The following is a 17,268-nucleotide window of genomic DNA, read 5'->3' on the forward strand; positions in this document are numbered from 1 at the left end:
CGTAAAAAAACACAAAAAAAATATTTAATCATGTTTTATAGATTTTTTCTCATATTTATAGCTGCGATTTTCCCGATTTTTTTGGTTTATTGAGATTTTTTTTAATTTTAAAACGTTAACGGGGCAAGAAAACTTCAGATTCAAATTCAGTGGAACAAAATACATGAAAATCATACTCAATCTGAGTCCAAAAAAATTTTTATCTCTATAACTTCAATTTTTCATGATTTATTGCAATTTTTTTGGGTTTTTCGTTTTTTATTTCAAATTTGGTCAGTTCAGCAGGCTAATTAACGTTCAGATTTAGTTTCATTAAATTGGAATACATAAAAATCATACTTGATCCGGGTCCACAAGAATTTTTTCATCGCTGTGACTGCAGTTTTATGCATTTTTTTGGGATTTTTTGCATTATGCTCAAAATTGGAGGGTTACCGGGTCAAACGGACTTGAAATTCGGATTCAATGGGTCAATATTAATTTCGATAGGTAGGTGCAATCCAAAGTACATACCACTTTTTTTTGTGTGCCGGAGTTATATATGATCATATATTTTGGATATATTCTATGTAACAACTATATTTATTAGAATATTTGTCAGACAATTAAAAATTTTAAAAATTTAGGCATTATAACGATATCACAATATTTGATTATAAAAATATACAATGTTATAATTTTTTTTATCAACTGTTGTTTTATTAAAAAATATAAAAATTACGATAAAATAGTGTCATTTATTGTTTTCTTGTAATTAATGAAATTTATCTCAGAGGCAATTTATTGAAAGGGTTCAGCTATCAATCTATCTTATAGAAAATTGAATTCTTTACAAAAAAGGTCCTTTGCAATTTAGGTGTCAGATCAATAGTTTAGGAGAAAAAATAAAAAAACCACGACTTTTGAGCAAAAATCGAATGTACAATTTTTTACTGGCGAGGTAACTCATAAATTGGAAATAAGCTGTCAGAGCTTTTAAAGAGGAAGGATTCCTCTACAACTTCTGCCCATGGTCAAATGAATATCATGAAATGTCGCTATGCTATAGATAATTTAAGCAAAAAAAATTATTTTAACGGGTTAATTATATGGGAAAACTTTAAATTCATCCAGCGAGTACTTAAAATTGAAATTAAGAACTATCCCTTGGTGAGAATTTTTTTTTCTATGTTCAGAACAATATTTCGTCAATGAAGTGAGAAAAAAAAAATAGTCGTCTCAAATGAAGCACCCTAATATATACGCTATATAATTTTTATCATTTCAAACTCAATGAATTACGAATAAGATTCAACATCAATATTTTACAAATTACAGAAACTTGTAATTACAGAAACGTTTGTATACTCAAACAATAACATTAATTTGATTATATTAAAATATATTGTATTTACATTCACTCATACAATCGCGTGCATTAATTCGGGTAGTTTTCTATGTTTACAGTTTTTTTGCTACTTCTAAATTTGGCCGTTTCTAAACTCTAAACTTTGAAATCTGTAAATTTAGCCGTTTGTAAATTTAGCGAAACGTAAAAAACGATATCACTAAAATGAGAAAAATATAAATAATTTCAAAGATAATTTATGCCTATAATAAAATTCGACAAAAGAAAAAACGTCCATGTAAAAAAATAAAATTCCTAAATAAAGCCGTTTGTAAAATCAGCGAGTTAAAAACTTGGAATTATTACAATAACGCTAGCTTTAAAATAGCCGAATTAAAAAAAAAAAGAATTATTAAAATTCTTTCAAATTAAAATGTAAACAGTTGAAAGAAAGAAATATTTAAAAAAATGAAATTAAAAAATTGGAAAATAATAAATTTAGCCGATTGAAAACCTCGCCACGTGAATTTAGTCGATTCTAAACTTGGAAATTAATAAAATTAGCCGTTCGTAAACCTCAGGATTCTAAAAACTAGCCGTTTCTAAACCTTGCGATCATAAAAATTATATCATTTATAAACCTCATAATTTATTAAATAATCCTATTATTATTATATGAGAGGTTTCCATCTATATACTGACTCATCATGACATCTCTGGAACCATAAACCCTTGAGACTTGAAACTTGGGAGGAATATTCCTTTTGCCGAGTACATCAGGTCAGCTAAGAAACTAATTTTAAAACATTTAAGTAATAATTTCGCTGAATTTCAATCCTATAGCAGCTATAGAATAAAAGTTTTAATTTTTTTGAACTTAACAAAATATTCCTTTGAAAAGGAATATTCCTTTCAAATTTCAAGTCTCAAGGGTTTATGGTTCCAGTGATGTCATGATGAGTCAGTATATAGGTGGAAACCTCTCATATAATAATAATAGGATTATTTAATAAATTATGAGCTTTATAAATGATATAATTTTTATGATCGCAAGGTTTAGAAGCGGCTAGTTTTTAGAATCCTGAGGTTTACGAACGGCTAATTTTATTAATTTCCAAGTTTAGAATCAGCTAATTTTATTAATTTCCAAGTTTAGAATCGACTAAATTCACGTGGCGAGGTTTTCAATCGGCTAAATTTATTATTTTCCAATTTTTTAATTTCATTTTTTTAAATATTTCTTTCTTTCAACTGTTTACATTTTAATTTGAAAGAATTTTAATAATTCTTTTTTTTTTAATTCGGCTATTTTAAAGTTAGCGTTATTGTAATAATTCCAAGTTTTTAACTCGCTGATTTTACAAACGGCTTTATTTAGGAATTTTATTTTTTTACATGGACGTTTTTTCTTTTGTCAAATTTTATTTTATAGGCATAAATTATCTTTGAAATTATTTATATTTTTCTCATTTTAGTGATATCGTTTTTTACGTTTCGCTAAATTTACAAACGGCTAAATTTACAGATTTCAAAGTTTAGAGTTTAGAAACGGCCAAATTTAGAAGTGGCAAAAAAACTGTAAACATAGAAACCTACCCGAATTAATGCACGCAATTGTATATATCTCTAAAAAATAAAAATTGAATTGTGTTCAGTTACGAAAAAAAAAAATATTTAGCTAAAAAAAGAAAACGTGTTGAAAGAAATTCATTGTGATGTTATTTTTTATACCGAAACTAATTCTTACTAACAAAGTATTACGTCTTCATACTGAAAACATATTGGTGCTGTAAAACGAACTTTAAATAAACAAAATACTAATGAAACTAATAAATTATTTTTTAGGCTTCATAATTTTGCTAACTATTTCATACAAAATGTTTATTTCATTAATATATTAATTTTATTATTGTTAGATGTTATATTACAATTTGTTATAAAAGTCTGACTTAATATTCTTCTGGTTAACACACGAATTGTTAAATTTTAATTTTTCATTCCTTTATTTATTAAGTTTTAATGCTGTATCATTAAATAGGTTGATTTTTTGGAGTGCAAAAAAGCATGAAAACAATTGTTAATTTTGTAAACACTTGGCGTTGAGTAATTTTTACTAATTATTAATAAATTATAAACATAATTACGATTTGTATGAAACTTTGGATTAAAGTGTTTTAATTGAAAAATAAATGTATCGTATTTCATAATTATTTCATTAAATAATTTGGTACTAAATTTAAAATAAAGAAATAAAAATTTTTGAAAAAAATGATTTATTTATAATTATTTTCATATTAATACATTCCTAGCATATTTCACACATTCAAACATACAATTTACATTAATATTGTATTTAATTATCTTGCACGCTTTGTAACATTTGACGAGCGACAAAAATCACACGCATTTTTAAGTTCATTTATTCTCAGTTACATACAATATAATCATACAAAAAAAAATATATATATGTTTACTTAACAATAAATTAAAAAATCCAATGAGAATTAAGAAAAACCTCATCAGTACAAAATTTATAGAATAACATCTACATATTTTTATCTCATCATAAGGCTAATTACCTAGAACAAACTAGAATACATTACCGTCGTTGAGATTTGTAATATAATTATAATTGTAATTTTATGATCTTATATAAATGCTCGACGGTATAACTCCTTTTGATAAATAACTTCGGAATCAATTAGCTAATGTTAATTGAAAGAGATAGTAAAAAAAAAAAAAAAAAGAAATTAAATATTTAATTTTCCGAAGCAATTATCGCAATAGGAAGCTTTAATTTTCTCTTAATTAATTCAGTCTGGATTTAAGATGAACTGGTATTTGCTTGTAACTAGCTTACAATTCGTCTTTGAGATCATCATCGTCACCGCCAGTTGGTGGAGGAGCACCACCAGCACTTTGGTAAAGCTTCGCGATGATGGGTTCAACAATTTCAGTAAGCTGTTTCTTCTGTTGTTTGTATTCTTCAGGGTCAGTATCCTGGTTTTCTTCAAGCCACTTAATTTTCTCGTCAACAGCAGTCTCTATTTTTTCTTTGTCTTCCTCAGAAATTTTAGATCCAAGCTTTTCTTTATCAGCAAGTTGATTTTTGACTGAATAAGCGTAAGATTCAAATTCATTACGAGCGTCGACACGTTCTTTAAGTTTTTTGTCTTCATCGGCAAACTTCTCAGCATCTTTAATCATTCTTTCGATGTCATCAGGTGTAAGTCTGTTCTGGTCATTGGTAATAACAATTTTCTCACGGTTACCAGTTCCTTTATCTTCAGCAGATACTTGTAGAATACCGTTAGCATCAATTTCGAAGGTTACTTCAATTTGAGGAATTCCTCTGGGTGCTGGTGGGATACCGGTAAGATCAAATTTACCAAGAAGATGGTTATCTTTGGTCATTGGACGTTCTCCTTCATAAACTTGAATTGTAACGGTATGTTGATTGTCGGATGCAGTAGAAAAGATTTGTGATTTCTTGGTCGGGATAACAGTGTTTCTGGCAATTAATTTGGTCATAACACCTCCAACAGTTTCGATACCCATAGTTAAAGGATTTACGTCAAGAAGAACAATTGCGTCGGTATCTTGTTCTCCGGAAAGAACTCCAGCTTGTACAGCGGCACCATAAGCAACAGCTTCGTCGGGGTTAATACCTCGGGATGGTTCTTTACCATTAAAGAATTCCTTAACCAATTGTTGAACTTTTGGAATTCTGGTGGATCCTCCGACAAGTACGATTTCATCAACATCTTTTTTGTTCATGTCAGCATCTTCAAGTACTTTTTGTACTGGTTTCATTGTACTCTGGAAGAGATCCATGTTCAATTCTTCAAATTTAGCTCTGGTCAAGGTCTCTGAGAAATCATCACCTTCGAAGAATGATTCAATTTCGATTTTAACTTGATGACTGGCACTGAGAGCTCTCTTAGCTTTTTCAACTTCACGACGAAGCTTTTGAACAGCACGATTGTCTTTTCTGATATCCTTACCCTTCTTTTTCTTGTACAATTTAATAAAGTATTCCATAACACGTTGATCGAAATCTTCACCTCCCAAGTGAGTATCACCATTAGTTGCTACTACTTCAAAGACTCCGTTGTCAATTGTCAAAAGACTTACATCAAAAGTACCACCACCAAGATCAAATACGAGTACGTTTTTCTCGCCGTCTTTTTTGTCCAAACCGTAAGCGATGGCAGCCGCAGTTGGTTCGTTGATGATTCTCATCACAACAAGACCAGCGATCGCTCCAGCGTCTTTAGTAGCTTGTCTCTGAGCGTCATTGAAGTAAGCTGGTACAGTAACAACTGCATGAGTTACTTTTTTGCCCAAATAAGCCTCTGCGGTTTGCTTCATTTTTCCAAGAACCATAGCGGAAATTTCTTCAGGAGTGAAGACTTTGTCTCCGTCTTTCGTCTTTACCTTAATGTGAGGTTTGCTGTTCTTTTCAACTACTTTGAATGGGAAGAATTTTGCATCGTGTTGAACTGTTGGGTCTGACCATTCACGACCAATCAAACGTTTGGCGTCGAAAATAGTATTTTCTGGATTAGTGGTCAGTTGATTCTTTGCAGCATCACCAATCAGACGTTCTCCTTCTGCAGTAAATGCTACATAAGATGGAGTGATACGGTTTCCTTGATCGTTGGCAATTATTTCAACTCGACCATTCTTGTAAACACCAACACTAGAAAGAAAAAAAAATATTATGAGCAATTTCGGTACTTTAAATATATTAATAAATAATAACCAAATTTAATTTAATTACCAAGAGTATGTTGTTCCCAAATCAATTCCAATAACTGTTCCAATGTCGTCATTCTTCTTACTATCTTCTTTCGAAGATGCAGTAGCTGCAATTAGCCCTAACACCATTAAAGCTAATATACCCTTCATTTTTGTTTGTATTTTGTTATCTGTAAAACAAAAAAAAATTAATTAACACTCTTAAATATAATTTAAAGTAAAAATCATAAATGTTTTTTTAACAGTACAGTCGACGCTCTCTGTATTGGACCTCTCTGTATTTGACCACATTCTTCCTCTGTATTTGACGATTTTACACAGCTCTTATGGACAAGGACGAGTCAAATACAGAGAATGGTCCTGTACGGGCGAGTCAAATACAAAGAGCGTTGACTGTAAATGTAAATTTTTCAAACATCAAAACAGTTATCTTTTCATTAAATGTTGTCCCCACCCACGTAAGGGGTGGCAGAACATTCTAGTAGGTCATCATTCAATTCACAAACGCATAACCGTAAGTAAGCTAAGTTAATTTCATTCAAGATAGTCAAATTTGAATAATTAAATTGATAAGAATGATTGATTTGTCGTATGTATAAGCAATTATCTTAATTTATTATTAATGAAAAAACGAAAGAAAAAAAAAATTCATCAAACCAAAATGTCCCGGCGTTATCAGCTTAATTAAACGTTAATTTTACGTATTATCAGTAAATGAAAAATAAAGAATAATTTATTTACTAAAAAACACACAATAAGTACAAATGATTATTTTTACTCATTATTCAATAACTGTTAAAACTGATTTACGCCAAAGAATTTATAACGGAACATCAACAAGGAACCCTCTGATACGTGGCAAACATTTATTTTATATTATATGCAAATCAATAAAATGTGAAAATTAATTTAACAAATTGACAGATTTCAAATAAATATTATTAAAGAAAAAATAAAATATAATAAAATGAATATCTACCAATAAAGTTGAATAAATTTTCAGTAAAACTTAGTAATACAGTGAAATAACACTACGTAGTAAATACCCTTGTTTCACGTTCTTTGATTCTCGGTTGACTGTCTGGTGGACGAGCTCAGCACCGGCATATTAACAGTTAAATTTGTCGTGGCTTCTTCTGATTGGTGGATAAAGATACGTAGCAACGGAAATATCAAATTTGATTGGTTATCACTGCTTCAGGTTGGCTATTGTTCATTGGCCCACGTTTGTATCCATAGTATGATCACTGGCACAAATGAAAATAACATACAGTACATGTATATACACGCTATCTTTGGATATGGAATGTATTTTACTAGAAACTGCTCGGCGTTTCTTGATTGGTCCAACACTACACGTAGTGGCAGTTACGTATTATCAAGAATATTATTTGGGTGCTTCGACACGTCAATCAATTGAAATTTATCTGTATAATTTATTATTCGAGATAAATTTTATTTATAAAATTTTTTTATTATTACTTTTACTCTAGAATTTTCTGTAAATTTTTTAAATTTATATTTAATATATAAAATTATGATATATTCATGTGTTACTTACATACTACTTTTTTTTTTCTTCTAATTCTTTTACTGTATGTACTGATAAATTTGTCATGCGCGAAATCTTATATCATATTTTAAATCTAATCTAACAGGACTTAGCTTCTTGAAAATGACATCAGCTTTAGTAAAAATTAATTAAAAAAAAATTATTTGATTAAAACAGCAGAAATCAAAACATTAAAATCAGCAGTCACTTCACCATTTTTTAATATTATTTAACAAAAAAATTATTTTTTAAAATTGTATTTTGAATTTTTTAAAATTTCTACATGTCAATTTTTTTAGCCTTAGTTTATTTATTAAAAAATCTTTTGAATTATCAAATATCTGCTAAATTAATTTTCATGCAGAAATCTAAAAACTATTAAAAAAAATTTTTTTAACTGTATGCAATTCAAAACCTAATTGTTGAAAAAGAAAATGAATAATAACAATAATAGTCTAATGTCTACTATTTTTAGTATTATAGAATTTTAGAAATTATTATATTAAATGCTTCAAACTATTTATTACTTATAATAAAAAAAATTATCGTGTTAAAAAATACTTAAAAACAGTAAAATATATGCTAAATATATGAAATGAAACAATTTTCAATTGATAAGATATTTATTTATTTTGTATATTTTTATCCATAAGTAATTTCTAAACTGAAAACATATGTATATAGAATTCTATAAAAGAATTACAAAATTTGTACAGCAGACTCAATATTTACTCGTTGGAATCAAAATATCTAAAATATAAGGAGTAAAATAAGTAATAATACAATCAGCACCTGCTCGCTGCATTGAAGTTAATATTTCAGTGAGCACATCTTTAAGATTAATAGCATTACTTTGAGCAGCATGATATATCATAGCATATTCACCAGATACTTGATAAATAAATAACGGATAATCTGGATAAGTATCTTTTGTTTTACGAACAATATCTAAATAGGCAATTCCCGGTTTAACCATCAACATATCAGCCCCTTCAGCAACATCTCGTGCCTGTTGAAATAAATAACTCATTAATTATTTTTTTAATCTATAAAAAATAATATAAAAAAAATCTATATAATTACAGCAGCTCTTGCGGCTAAGCCTGTACTGTTGGGAGGTAGCTGATAACATTTTCTATCTCCAAATTTAGGAGCTGACTTTGACGCATCTCTAAAAGGTCCGTAGAAACCAGATGCGAATTTCACAGCATAAGATAAAACAGCAACTTTATGAGCTAGATCTGCCTTGTCAAGAGCTTTTTTTATGGCTCCTATTCTACTATCCATCATATCTGATGGTGCCACTATGTGAGCTCCTAAAACCGTTTAATTATTTACATTAATTTTTAAACATGAAATATTTTGTGAAAAATATAACAATTATAAAAAATTTTAGAAAACTAAATATTAAGCATTCAAAATATTAAATCTTGTTATATTAGCTATATTTATTTGCAAAGAAGGCTAAGTGAATAGCAATGTGACTCCTATCAGCGTGATTATTATTGTCACTGTTGTTTACGCAACAGTTATTGATATTTATTGAAAACAAAATAACAAACATTAACTGATAATTTCCTAAGTTTTATCAATAAAAATTAAAAACTATAAAAATATTTCAATTCACCTGCTTTAGCATACGATACTGCAATTTCAGCAATCCTAATTATACTTGCTTTATTATTAATTGTGCCATCTTCATAAAGAATCCCACAGTGACCGTGATTTGTGTAAGGACACAAACATACATCACACGCGATCACTAAATCAGGAAACCATTTATGTAACAACGGCACTGTTTTAATAATCGGATTATCACTGCAATCAGCACTTATTCCAATTTGATCCTGTTTGAAATTAATATTTATAATTTTACTTTTCTATCCAAATTATATAAATTAAATTTAAATAAATCGAAAATTTTCATCACCTTTAATTCATCATTAATAACTCCAAACAAAAGTACAGATCGTAATCCTTTGGCTACTAAAGGCTGAAGCATTTGCTTCAGATGATTGATTCCATATCTATATATACCTGGCATACTAGCGATTTCATTTTTTTCATCAGGAACATCTCTGAAAATATGAATAAACAATTAAAATAAAATTTATCGTATTAGAGTGAGGTTAAAACTGAGTACTTATACTTACAAAATAAATATTGGATACATAAGATTTGCTGGAGTTAATTGGAGGTTTTTTGAATGCCATTCTCGTAGATAAGGATGAAAGATACTGCTGTGGAGCCTGTTTTTTGCTTCAATTTCAGTCATAGTTTACAATTTTTTAGATTTGTTATTCTTGCTTGTGAATAAAAATATATACATATATATTATCCTGTAGGTATACAGTCGAATACTTGAGTATAAACTAAACTTGATAAATTCAAGTAACTATACTATAATACAATAAATACAATGAATATGCAAAATATGATAAACAGAAAGGCATTTACCATAAATCGCAAGTCATAAAAACAACTGTTGAAAATAAATAAATGGTTCTGAATTATTATTAATTGACATTTTTTTAAATCACTTATTAATTATTATACCTAATATTATCGTAGAAACTCTTATCAGTTATTTTTAAATACTATAACTCAACATATAATTTATAAATAACAACAAAACACTATTAACTTATGTATAAATGGTATATTTTTTCATCATTTTAGTTTTATATTATTTACATATATTCATTTATATATTTTTTTCGTATAATTTACGAATATTAAAAAAATTAACTACGATTTATTTAAAACAATGATATAAATATATTTATTTTCGTAAGAATAATTACGAAATTATCAAATAAAATATATTCAATTTATAGTATAAAATAATTATCAACGGTAACATGAGCAAATACTTTTATATATTGTTCAATAAAATTTATATAATTATTAACTTGGGGTGTTATCTATAAAAATCCAAATTTGTTTGATACACACATTATTTTTCTCCCATATCGGTTACACTGTGGAGTTCAGCCACTATTTCTGATGCTGATTGATCAGCAATAGCAGATAAACTAGATGGTCGTCTCTCAATTGTTGAAATTGAATCTGCAAGTAGTTCAATAAATTTATTAGGTAAAAAATTTTTTTAGTACTATCGACCTGAATTCATCAGTTTAATTTTAGTGAGTTTGAAACATTTTTTATGATAACAAACAATTTTTAAGATAAGTTTGATTTTTTATGAGATAAAATTGATTTGCAAACAAAATCAATCAAATAAAAAATAAAATCAAATTAGTAAAAACTAATAAATAATCTCAAAAATTTTATGTTTTAAATAATCGACTGGCCAAAAAAGTTTTTCTTGTCCAATAAAAAAATTTAAATTTTATAAATTATTATTTCAGTGATACTTGTCAACGAAACTTGACAAAATAAAAAATATTACAGTAAAATTTCATCTAAATTGCGACATGAGAATCATTCATTAGAAAATTTTATCAATTTCTAACTTTTGAAAAAAACCGAAATATTTCATAAGACTATAAGTACTATATTCTTTAACAAATTTTTTTTGTATTCATGTCAATTGGATGATGGATCATTCGTACTGACCATGTACTTCATGCATTTGATCTTGTTAAAAGTGTTATTAAACAAGAATTTTTTGTTATTCATATGGTAGTTTTCACATTAATTTACTTTCTGAGTTAAAATTAAAATTTTTATCAATTTGAATTAAGGGTACTTTTTCAAATTTTTTAGATGGATATTTAATAAAAGTTTTCTGATAAATACTACTGATCACAGGGATTGAAAAAAAAAATTATGCCTCAAGTTAAAAATTTAATCTGATTCATTTAAAAATAGAAACTTGGACAGTATTCTTTTAAATTTTGGCTTTTTAATTATAAAAATGATCTACCTGAGCATCCTGGACTGCAGGAAATATTTTTATTTTTTTGTTTTAATTCTTTCAAATTAAAATAAAGTAGTATAGGTGAAAATATCCAATATCCGATGGCAGAACCAATAATTAATGCTATACAAATATAAACATTGTATGTCATTACAACTAACATAACAACATAACCGATTGTTGTTTGAGCTGAATAGTGTAATACTTCAAAAGTCCATAAAATTATTCCCCACCTAGAAAAAAGACAATTTTAATAGTTTCAAGTTAAAATATTTTAATATGAACAATTTTAAATTATTGACAAAAAATACCTTTGAGAAGATGAAGAGAATCGTGGAAACGTAGGTACAATTTGTGATAATAGCGAAGAATTTTCAGTAGCTTGTGAATCATCTACTGCTAGTGCAGCTTTGGTCAATTGATGTAATTTTATTTGTAATGTTTTCATTGCTTCGTAAATAATTGCTATAGCAATAAGACCCAAACATGTGCAGAAAAATCCTCTAACAGTTGTAACATTGAATCCATTGAATAAAAATGTTCCGAGATCGGTGCCGAACCAGAATGACATATGCATCATCTATTAGAGAAAGAATGTAAATTATATAATAATAAATAACATTTGAATATAATTATTCTAAGTATTATTATTTTAAGTACTCACTATAGTAATTTTTTTAATGTAAGTATATAAACGTAAATAAATGAATCGGTTTTACGACAATCAAATGATAAAACTGTGATAAACATGACATATCTATGAATACTATTTAATTGTAGCGATACTACCTAACTTTACGTTACTCTTTTAACATAACACTTTCAGATCGTTTTCATAATAATAATAAATTGATTAATCATTTTTCATTTTACTGCTTTAAAGAATTGATGAAAATAAAAGTTGTTTTTAAAATAAACATTGTATTTTTCATATACATTTTGAATTGAATTACTTATTTTAATTTAGACAATTCTACTCCTTGTTAAAAATAAACTTGGTACTTATTATATTGTCATTAGTCTTGAAAATAAAAGATTGGATTCTAGATATTTTTAACATCGCTATTTTTTGAGACTTTGATCGTAAAATATCAAATACGATCGATATAAATAAAATATAAATTAATTTTAAATTTTAATATATGTTTATAATCTTTAAATTAAATGCTTAATAGGATGCTGACACTTTCGCAACAGACCATAGCGCCATGTTGGATTCATAATTGCTGCTTAGCAACCAGTGGCCTAAATTATCGTTTAAAAACGTAAACATTGACTTAATTTGTTTTTTGGATATTACATACATAGAAATATCATGAAATTTCAAAAGCAAAAAATAAATAAGCTGAGCTGAAGCTGGATAGTTCCATTCTAGTCATAAACATGTTTATCGATTTCACTTTCACTTAACATTACGAAATCATCAAGGATATAATGTAATTAAAAAAATAAATAAATACTCTAAGAGAATGTACTCCTTATATTGAATTCCAACAGTTTACTAATTTTTTATTATTTAAAAAAGAATAGTTTAAGAAAATATTATTTGGAATTATTTATAATAAAAAATTGTAAATTTCTATGAAAATTTTCCATCCAGAGAAATGTTAAAAAACTATGAATAAACTCAGACATAAGAAAAAACTCAGTTTTAACAAAAAACATGGTTTCAAAAACTAACTCCAAAAATTGATTATATGTCTGTTGATTACAGTATCATATGAATTAAATCAGTAAATATAATTGAAGTTGAAATTTTTTTATTTGAAATAATTATAATACATGCAAAATAATTTTATATTAAAAAAAAAAATAATAATAAATAATAATTTATACAGAAAAAAAAAACAATTATATTTAATCAGTAAATATTTTGAAAACTCTCAAGCATCACATAAAAAACTGTTGACTTTGGTAAATTTTATTTAACAAGAAGTCAAAAATTAATAACTGTCAACTTAAATTCAACAAAATATATATTGCCAAAAAAATTTTTGTGCCGCTTAGGGCTATAATAATTTTATTTTTAAATTAAATAAGTTGACGCTTAAAACATGTTATAGGTGGCATTAGCCGCAAAGTGATAAATATTTACATATTTACTCCAATATATAATAATAAACTAAATAAATTTCATTTGTAGTATGAATTTTTAAATAGCAAAATTTTATCTAAGATTTACACTTCTTAGAAAAAAAAATTTTATTTAAAAAAATAAATTTGTTGGTCATTATTATGATTCATTCTGACACAATTTTTGAGTTTTAAAAACTATTTTCTATTTTCAAATAAAAAAAAATAATATGAGTTTAAAAAAGATGTTAAAAATAATTGATTATATTATAAAAATAATAATTACTGGAATAAAATTTTTCATATTTCGAGTGAAATAATAATTGACGAGTAATAGTTTAAGAATAAAATGAAAGGTGGCGAGATGGCTGTGTGTGATAGATGAAAAAATCGCGCCCTCTGTTGATACGAGGTAGGAGTGAGCGAGAACGTGGCTAATATCAAGGTATCGAAGGTAAGCCGAGTGACCTGTTTATTTTTGGTTTTTTGTTTAAGCAACTTGCTTTTACATCGGTTTTTTTAACGAGTAATGCGTTTCTCGGGTGCAAAACGTCCTGAGCTTTACCCGAAGCGATTTTGACCAAGACAACGATGACCACGGAAACGTAGGTGAAGCTCGAACGTGGGGCGACGGCTTGCGGCCATTGGGCATTTTGTCTCGTCGTAAGCCTATCCCACAAAAAAAATATTGTCCTGTCTATAAACTTTCTTCTACGTATTTGAATTTCATTTTAAGGTCGCATTTATATCTTTTAATATCATATACATTTAATTATCATCGATCAACAAATATTTCACGCGAATCTCATCTTCTCTTGTGTCATTTATATTTACTCCATCAGAACACTTCTCGTTATTCATATAAACCTTCGCCGCGAGTTCATTTACTCAAGCTCATTCTTAACCTTCATTTTGCTGTACTCATAATTCATATCTCATCATAAAATACTCGTCGTTTTATTAAAATATATAACCAACTTTTCTGACGCATCATAACACACTTCACTCCTTACCTTTTACGAGATGATTTAACAAGTTTATAACCGTTATCTTTTACTTAGTATTAAAAAAAAAATTTTTTTCTTTGGAGCTTTTTCCAGTGAATTTAAAATAATATTAATAAATATAAATTGTCTATCAGAAAGATGAGCAGCTCAGAAGAGGTGTCCTGGATTTCGTGGTTCTGCGGACTCCGAGGAAATGAATTTTTTTGTGAGGTTAGTATTTCAATTACTTACTTTGAAAACATTTTGTTGTTTAACACTACTTTTTGTTGTTTATACATGCAATCAATTACTTATCTAAATACTTTTTAATTTGTTTTTAGGTCGACGAAGATTATATACAAGATAAATTTAATCTTACCGGATTAAATGAACAAGTTCCACATTATCGTCAGGCACTGGACATGATTTTAGATTTAGAACCTGGTAAGTTAATTTTTTTTTTTTTACCTATTTTACATAGTAGTTAATTGGTTACTTATTTATTTAATTGTTAATCAGACGACGATTTGGATGATAATCCAAATCAATCGGATTTAATTGAGCAAGCAGCAGAAATGCTTTATGGCCTCATTCACGCTCGCTATATTTTGACGAATCGTGGAATAGCTCAGATGATTGAAAAGTACCAAGCTGGTGATTTTGGCCATTGCCCACGTGTTTACTGTGAGTCTCAACAAATGTTGCCACTCGGATTAAGTGATGTTCCTGGTGAAGCTATGGTTAAAAGTTATTGTCCTAAATGCATGGATGTTTACACACCAAAAAGTTCACGACATCATCATAATGATGGTGCATATTTTGGCACTGGATTTCCTCATATGTTGTTTATGGTTCATCCAGAATATCGACCTAAACGTGCTACAAATCAATTTGTTCCTCGGTAAGATTTTTCATCCTTTATTTATTTATTTATTTTTAATTATTGAGTTTATTTAATTGAACAATTTACTAAATTTTATATTTATATACATTTCTAGATTGTACGGCTTCAAAATCCACCCTTTAGCTTATCAAATGCAACAACAATCGGCAGCAACATTTAAAGCTCCATTACGTGCACTTTATAATAATGGCAAACGTTAAAATTTAACATCATAAAAATAACAGACAAAAAATAATTTTCGAGTGAAGCGTATTATTTCATGATTAAGAAAAAAAAACAAATCATTTTACATTATCTTCAATATTATTTCAAATAAACAAAAAAATATTTTTATCTCTTTTATCTCTTTCTGTAAATTTGGATTTTAAACTTTTGTAACTTATAACTTTTTTTTTTTATTATCCATTATAATTGTATCATTTCATAAGTTATATGTTATAAATTTTTTTTTTCTGGGTTTCGTGGCAATAGTGACGACGAACGAGGAAAAAAAAAAATACTAGAAAGTAAAAGAATATGAAAGAGAAATAATACATTAATTTTTGTAGTTCATCAAAGTGTCCCCGATTATTTTTACATAGAAAAGTTTTCATCCTTATAAATTTAAAAATAATTCTTTATTGAAGAAAAACAAAATCGTAAATATCCTTTTTTGTTTGTATAGTTGAACATTCAAACATATTTAAATAGAATAAGACTATGTGAAAGACTAAGTACGAAAGTCGCACGATTATAATTTAGGGTAATTTTTATAATATCTAAGGTGGAACAAGTGAATGAATGATAATTGAAAACCAGAGATTAAAACGGCTGTTGCGTGAAAAAATTAAAGTTTGTATTTTTAGAATACAGTTACATTGAGTTTACTTTGAATGTTTATTTCCAGGGACATGATTGAATATTAAGAATAATAATTATAGCAATTAATAATATAAAAATAGTAAATTGAATGTAAGTAATTGGTTAATTAGTGTAATTCAAATTAGTTAGTATAATGTTATATTAAAAACAAAAATAAGTCAAGTTTTGCAGACATTAATAATAGATATACTTTGAATATAAAATTAATTATTTTTAATCCTTCTTTAAAAGTTTGTATATCCAGAATTTTTCATTCACCCCGAACAATTGCTATTTTTGGCTATGTTTTATAAATGAATCATTGTTGTATTTTTATTACTTTTTTCATGAGATAATGATAGTTAATTGATTATTTAATTGTCCTAAATTTGACCTTTTCTTTAATTTTTTTGTTTCTCGTAATAAAAATTTTCTAATTGTAATAAATTACTGTAAATTAATATTTTGGATGACAAAGAACTCTTGTAACAAATAAATGTAATTTTATTAATTATTACTATTCTTTGGATTCATTGAAATTACTCAAGTAAAAATTTTAATTCTGCTTATCATCATCATTAATAATTATTTTTGATAAAAAAATAGCCAATAAGTGATTCAGGTTTTGGAATTAACTTAATTGGTAGAAAAAATCGATTAGGTTTGTTTATAGTAAAAAACTTAATTTTCTCTATTATTTATATGATTATTTATAAAAAATCTTAGTAGTTGAAATTTTTTCGAATACATTTTGAAAATTTAAGAGTATGTAATCGAGGTGTTGAATAAAATAATTGAAATCAAAAATGGAAGTAACTTTGTAGTTATTCCAATCTACATTTTTTATTTTTTACGTTCATTATAGGTATAATGATTTTGTGAAAAGTTTATAACTATTTCCAAGACAAAAGTAAATAGTTAATTAATTTGATGAATACACAA

General features: G+C 27.0%; 3 protein-coding genes across 8 annotated transcripts; 1 reads left to right on the forward strand and 2 right to left on the reverse strand.

The window, feature by feature from the left end:
• Positions 1 to 3,583: 3,583 nt before the first annotated feature.
• On the reverse strand, positions 3,584 to 9,989 carry LOC123272580 (endoplasmic reticulum chaperone BiP). Of its 2 annotated transcripts, XM_044739478.1 has the most exons (7): positions 9,794 to 9,989; positions 9,571 to 9,718; positions 9,268 to 9,487; positions 8,724 to 8,956; positions 8,433 to 8,649; positions 6,111 to 6,222; positions 3,584 to 6,029 (listed from the first exon to the last, which is right to left on the reverse strand). In XM_044739478.1, exons 1-7 carry the CDS (start codon positions 9,913 to 9,915, stop codon positions 4,184 to 4,186), a joined length of 2,898 nt encoding a protein of 965 aa, XP_044595413.1. In that variant the 5' UTR covers positions 9,916 to 9,989; the 3' UTR covers positions 3,584 to 4,183. The 2 variants fall into 2 exon arrangements, with proteins under 2 accessions (XP_044595413.1, XP_044595412.1); XM_044739477.1 differs by lacking the exons at positions 8,433 to 8,649; positions 8,724 to 8,956; positions 9,268 to 9,487; positions 9,571 to 9,718; positions 9,794 to 9,989 and adding an exon at positions 7,068 to 7,201 and having other exon boundaries at positions 6,111 to 6,258.
• A 485-nt stretch (positions 9,990 to 10,474) lies between these two features.
• LOC123272609 (probable low affinity copper uptake protein 2) lies at positions 10,475 to 12,415 on the reverse strand. The gene is made up of 4 exons (XM_044739524.1): positions 12,188 to 12,415; positions 11,835 to 12,103; positions 11,530 to 11,756; positions 10,475 to 10,709 (listed from the first exon to the last, which is right to left on the reverse strand). The coding sequence occupies exons 2-4, from the start codon at positions 12,101 to 12,103 to the stop codon at positions 10,597 to 10,599; spliced, it is 609 nt and encodes a 202-aa protein (XP_044595459.1). The 5' UTR covers positions 12,188 to 12,415; the 3' UTR covers positions 10,475 to 10,596.
• A 1,521-nt stretch (positions 12,416 to 13,936) lies between these two features.
• LOC123272606 (casein kinase II subunit beta) lies at positions 13,937 to 16,038 on the forward strand. 5 transcript variants are annotated; one of them, XM_044739517.1, is made up of 5 exons: positions 13,937 to 14,050; positions 14,738 to 14,813; positions 14,924 to 15,026; positions 15,102 to 15,483; positions 15,581 to 16,038. In XM_044739517.1, exons 2-5 carry the CDS (start codon positions 14,742 to 14,744, stop codon positions 15,684 to 15,686), a joined length of 663 nt encoding a protein of 220 aa, XP_044595452.1. In that variant the 5' UTR covers positions 13,937 to 14,050; positions 14,738 to 14,741; the 3' UTR covers positions 15,687 to 16,038. The 5 variants fall into 5 exon arrangements, with proteins under 5 accessions (XP_044595452.1, XP_044595451.1, XP_044595454.1 ...); XM_044739516.1 differs by lacking the exon at positions 13,937 to 14,050 and adding an exon at positions 14,057 to 14,201; XM_044739519.1 differs by lacking the exon at positions 13,937 to 14,050 and adding an exon at positions 14,068 to 14,205.
• Positions 16,039 to 17,268: the final 1,230 nt, after the last annotated feature.

This window comes from Cotesia glomerata, linkage group LG10 (assembly GCF_020080835.1).
Source record: "Cotesia glomerata isolate CgM1 linkage group LG10, MPM_Cglom_v2.3, whole genome shotgun sequence".
In the NCBI taxonomy this organism is placed as follows: Eukaryota; Metazoa; Arthropoda; class Insecta; order Hymenoptera; family Braconidae; genus Cotesia; species Cotesia glomerata.

Coding starts and splice junctions, on each gene's coding strand:
- LOC123272580 (XM_044739478.1), bottom strand. CDS start 9,915: ATGACTGAAATTGAAGCAAAAAACAGGCTCCACAGCAGTATCTTTCAT. Junction 8,957..9,267: donor AGTATCGTATGCTAAAGCAG/GTGAATTGAAAT, acceptor AAACGGTTTTAG/GAGCTCACATAGTGGCACCA. Junction 6,030..6,110: donor TTGGGAACAACATACTCTTG/GTAATTAAATTA, acceptor TTTTCTTTCTAG/TGTTGGTGTTTACAAGAATG.
- LOC123272609 (XM_044739524.1), bottom strand. CDS start 12,103: ATGATGCATATGTCATTCTGGTTCGGCACCGATCTCGGAACATTTTTA. Junction 11,757..11,834: donor TTCTCTTCATCTTCTCAAAG/GTATTTTTTGTC, acceptor TCTTTTTTCTAG/GTGGGGAATAATTTTATGGA. Junction 10,710..11,529: donor CTGCAGTCCAGGATGCTCAG/GTAGATCATTTT, acceptor AACTACTTGCAG/ATTCAATTTCAACAATTGAG.
- LOC123272606 (XM_044739516.1), top strand. Junction 15,027..15,101: donor GATTTTAGATTTAGAACCTG/GTAAGTTAATTT, acceptor ATTGTTAATCAG/ACGACGATTTGGATGATAAT. Junction 15,484..15,580: donor ACAAATCAATTTGTTCCTCG/GTAAGATTTTTC, acceptor ATACATTTCTAG/ATTGTACGGCTTCAAAATCC.